The following is a 5,267-nucleotide window of genomic DNA, read 5'->3' as shown; positions in this document are numbered from 1 at the left end:
CGTTATCGACATCGTCTGGAATGGCGTTGACACCATCCTTCCAAGCGGCAGTTTTGGGATCGCCCACCACATCCCGCAGCAAATTACGGAGTTGCGTCGTCGTTGCAGATGGTGGGAAATCCACCTGGGCGTCCGTCAAAACATTAATAATTCCTTGCCTTGGATTAGCCATTTTGTTAAAATGTTCTTTATTTCACAATAGTTGTGGTTTTCGCTCCACACCTGAAGTTTTATAATTCCTTTTAGAGTTGATTAAACGCCGATGTTTGCGGATTTATCTGAAGAGAACTTAAACACGTCTTCTTCTTTCTAGCTCTGTCCCGGAAGTCCCGGCCATCTTTCTTTTATTCACTATCAGGCTTGCCAACAAACAAGCCAACCCTATATTATTACAGGGTTGCCATTATTATACTAACTTAGGCTAAAGTTACACTAGGTTTACACTTACAATATATACTTAAGTTTATACTACGTTTACAGTTTACAGTTTTCTCCTTTATATATCGCATTAGTTCCTTTTTCACTTCGAGTTTACAAGCGCTGATACTGAAGGACTCCTGATACCATTTTAAATGCATCCTACAGAGTTCAAAAAATTCGTCCTTGGGATTCGCAAGCCTTATATCTTCGGTGCCCGTATAGTTTTTTGCCCGAATCAATGCCTCGGAGCTAACTTCCATTATGCTTTGTTTCTTTTGCATGAAATTGGCGCATTTATCACAATGTATTTTCCTTAAGATCTTTTTATATATGGCGAATCCTGCTTAGTAGCGTTGAACCTGAAGCTCCGCAGGTTTTTCAGGAATTTCGTCGATAAATAGCTCTTCCGGAATGTCTTGAAGATCTTCTTCCATGGCTAATTGATCGTCTGGATTGCCTATTAACGGATCTTCACCCACGGCTAGTTGCTCATCTGGGTAGTCGACTGATAGGTCCTCATCCCAACCGTTTTCTTCTGCGTTAGAATGATCGTCAATCCAGTCCAAAAATACGTCGTCATCATCCTCGCAATTACTTCGCTTTTCCTGAAAACGGTGTCTCAAAATCTTCATTGACATTAATCTTGCTACTATGTATTGGATATCGTGTGCTGTAGGATGCATATTTAGTCCTTGGCTGGCTCTGATTTTGTAGAAGAAGTTCTCCAACGCGTCTTGGTTCAATTTTCCGCAAAGCACGAAGTCCAAGCTTGGGTATTGGTCGAGTATATCCTCGCACAAGCTTATCACTGACCTTATTGTCAGAATGAATCCTTTTATGCATGCCAAGTTCTTTTTCCTTACACCAATGTTCTGTAGGTATTGTATGTGATCAAGTAGCCGACCCGTTTTTCCTTCAGAATTTCGGCGCATCGGCCATTTTAGTGGGTTTTTGTGTCCGATGTACTTGACGTCAAGCTCATCAAACAAATCATTCATCCGTTTTACGAAGATTTGAGTCGGCTTGACGGACTTGAGCAGTCCTCTGTCTTCTCCAAGTAGGCCGGGGTCATTGGCCATCTCGATCCCGGCGGCTACCGAGTTGCTCAAGAGTTGTGTCGCTCGTGATACGCTCATCTTCTCGAACGAGTTCGGGTATACGTGGACATCTGTTAGTTTTGGACATATCTTGAAGTTGTCGTTGGCCTTATCAATCGCATATAGTTTTTTCACGACTAAATTTCTTACAATCCCATCTTCAGTAATAACTTCGTGATTATTCAAAAACGTGTTCCGCATTGATTTCATCAAGTGGCAGTAGTCGTACATAAAATGTATCTTTTCGCCCTTGAATAAAAATTGTCCATTTTCCTCCGATACGCCAAGAATCCTAAATGCAGATTGATTCGGACCTGCTTGATCGCAAACTGCCGCTTTTATTTTCAGCCCAATACTTTGTGCAACCTCAATATTTGTCCGTATCAGTTGCGCAAGGTCCTTAGCACATACAGCGTGATGTGATACGTAGTATGATAAAATGTATTTCCATTTACTGCAAATACCTTTTATCATGAAAAATAGACATTTATTTCCTATCACCATCTCCCGCTGTCCTTGGCCGTTATCTACAAATCCATCGATGACATCCGTAAATTGATTGTAGGTCAAATCCTTCCTTATTGAAATTTCATCCCAAGTAATCTGACATATGCGATGGTTTTCTGGCATGGAGGTTACCATATTCTTCAAATTTGCTATAACGCTCTCATCAATGCCAGGGCGGACATAACGTATTGGGCGCCAACGCAGCAGCGACCTTTGGTGTGGGAGGCGGAAACTTAAATCTTCTCGCATAAATCCGTAAGCCTTGCTGGACATATATTTAATGTTTTGGGCCAACGATCTTTCCTCTTCCGTATATTTTGTGTTCCTAACGTTGACGATCATTTTCGCGAATACGATTGCATCATCGCTTGCTCCTGCTTGCGGGATTATTGATATTTTTTCCAAAAAAGTATTTCTCTCCTGTAACGTTCGAATTTCCTTTTTTAGCTCTTTGATCTCTTTGTCCTTTTTTGCTGCATTTCTCTGATAGGCTCGAGCTGCTTCAGCGAATCGTTCGTGGTCACAGACTTATTCCGTTTCATCCAAACCCTCGTCGCTATGAGGTACATATATCCAAGCGCTGTTTTTTCCCATCATATCAGAATATAATTCAAATTCCTCATATGTTAGATCATCGTCTTCCATATTTTCAGCGGCTGATAAGTAGGTGCGATTTACTGGTTGAACTCTCCATGCGCTTGAAGCTTCACTAGCATTTTCCATATCAGTATCCTCATCTTGCAAATTGTATTTCGGAATAGCGCCATCCAACAGCCGTTTCTTCGAAACGAATTTCCGATCAAAATGTCGTTCGAGTATAAAATGCTTCTTCTTAGCCACTTCCGGAAGTGACAGCTTACATGCAATAGCCCATGTGTTTCGGGCAACTTCGGTTTTCGGAAACTCGTACAGGATTCCTGTAGGTCCCCGGCAGGCAGATACGCAACATCTTCGCTGGACATCGTGAACAAAGTTGTGAGGTGGCTCTCCATCATATCCTTTATGTGAAAAATTTAATTAGTACATACATACATATGTACATTTGATTGCATCACCAAAAAAGGTTGCGGTTTTTCCTCGGGATTACAAATTTTATTATATTTGAAGACGTCCACCAAATCAAAAATCTCATTATTACGATTCCAATGAAAAGATTTTTAAATATTTTTATGCAGTTTTTTTAAGCTTAATCTGTTTTGTCATCCGAGGGAATTTTTTTCAAAAAGTTCTTTAAGAAACTATAAACTATTCATAAAACAATCCATTTTTGGAGGAATTTTCAAATCGGTCCAGCTCACGTAAATCTTAATATTTTTCCGAAATATTTTGGTGGAAGTCTTAAAATATAATAGATTTTAAAATTCCGATGGAAATATAGTACCGATTTTTTTTTTGTATGGGAAGTGATGCAGTCTAATATACATACATGGATATGCATCAAATATATGTATATATGCATCAAATATATAGGGCTAGGAATCTATTGGACATCTTCAAATGAACACGGTTAAGTTGTCTTTACGACTCATTAAATTTCGTTTAAAATGGCTTCAAACGGTTATTTATTTGGTTATTTGTACAATGATTTTGGGTTATATTGTGTCCAAATGCGTAAATCGAAAAAAAAAAAAAATTACATACGCGTGTGTGGTCAAATGCTAATTTTACTCCATTGTCAAATGGGTCCCCAGGGGTCAGTATTTATATATCTTAGTTAAATATACAAAAACTATTTTATAGCTTAGACTTAGGTCAACTTATATTAAGCTTTAATTATGCTTTTATTATATATTAATACTCATATTTCATTATATATTAATATACATACATTTGCTATATATTAATATACACACATTAGCTACACAAAAAGTCTGGCTTGAAAATTAAGCGCCTCGGCTAAAATTACAAATGTAAAATAGAGGAATTTTCTGGGCCCCATCCATTCAAATAATAATTACAAAGTGCTTGGAACTTGTTTGATATTTTTCAAAAGGTATTTTATTATTATTTACACATATCGATTGTCAATTCAAAATTCAAAAACCAAAAACTGTTACTACTGTCAAGTGGCTCATGTAATCCTTGTCGAATTTATGTCTAATCTTTTGTATTTACTTATCAATCCTTACTGCTTACTTTAGTAAGAGATGGAAATAGATTAGATAAGGATTAGAGACAAGAGCCACTTAACAGTAGTAACAGCTTTTGGTTTTTGAATTTGGAATTGTGTCGTTATTGCACAGGACCATCGATATGTACCCTGCAGGGAGTGACGTTAGCTTATACCTAACTTTAGTCTGTTTACGCGAACACTAGTGCTAACTATTAACTGTGTATTTTGTTCGAAAAAAGCTAACTACTTTTGTGGGGCGATGGCCGCAAAAAAGTCAGACCTGGATACCTCTGCATTACATGTCAACTAACTTGTAACTAACTACTTTTGGACATAAAATATCAATAAGAAAAACAAAATATTTTTTTGATTTTTTAATTTTTTATTTACTTATTTATTTACTTTATTTTATTACATTTCTATTTGTTTACATATTCTGCTCTGGGTGGCCCCATATTCGAACACCGTCAGACATAACTTCAAAATGATAGTATAAAATTTCGATATTCCTTTTATTTGTCCTGAATATGAAAAAGAATCTGCGAAGTTCAGAAAAAAAGTGTATTGAAAGTAATTTTTGTATGAGGATATTTAATAGAAACTTGTAAAGAAAACCAACTCCCGATTGCGTCTGCATGACTCCTGCACGACTTTACAATTCACTTTAAGTTGGTTTTGTCATAGCTAATTAAAAGTGAGGTATTAATCGAAATCTCGCCAAAAAGCTAACTATAAGTTGGTTAGTTTTAACAATTGATAATTTTTCACTGCAGGGTAGGTACACACATATAAGAATAGAATCACGTTGTGACTCTATTTTAAAATAAAAGATATTATTTCTTTAAATTACAAGATCGTGGTTTTTATTCATTAAATTGGTTTTCTAATAAATAAGAGCTGCGAAGGGAAGAATTAAATTATGAGTTGATTATTATTATACTTGCTGTCAGGAACATCAGGAACACTGCAATGCTAGAGCTGGATCCGGAACTGGAACCTCTACTTGAACTGGTCACTTTCACTTTAGAAATAGAACTGATTTGCAAAGTTTGCAAATTCCTCTTTTATACATTATTCCTGGAGTGGCATGATCGAATTTGACCAATCAGAATTCGATCGTTCCAATTTCA

The 5,267-nt window shown here is 36.9% G+C and overlaps 1 protein-coding gene across 1 annotated transcript; it reads right to left on the bottom strand.

The window, feature by feature from the left end:
* Positions 1–764: 764 nt before the first annotated feature.
* On the bottom strand, positions 765–2,366 carry LOC118747120. The gene has a single exon (XM_036481111.1). The coding sequence runs from the start codon at positions 2,364–2,366 to the stop codon at positions 765–767; it is 1,602 nt and encodes a 533-aa protein (XP_036337004.1).
* Positions 2,367–5,267: the final 2,901 nt, after the last annotated feature.

Source organism: Rhagoletis pomonella, unplaced genomic scaffold, assembly GCF_013731165.1.
Source record: "Rhagoletis pomonella isolate Grant_MI unplaced genomic scaffold, Rhpom_1.0 Rhpom_scaffold_00011, whole genome shotgun sequence".
Classification (NCBI taxonomy): domain Eukaryota; kingdom Metazoa; phylum Arthropoda; class Insecta; order Diptera; family Tephritidae; genus Rhagoletis; species Rhagoletis pomonella.
Note: the sequence above shows the minus strand (reverse complement) of the source record. Positions and strands in the feature narration are given on the sequence as shown.

What these genes read in the sequence shown, in the direction of transcription:
- LOC118747120 (XM_036481111.1), bottom strand. Translation starts at nt 2,366, where the DNA reads ATGATCGTCAACGTTAGGAACACAAAATATACGGAAGAGGAAAGATCG.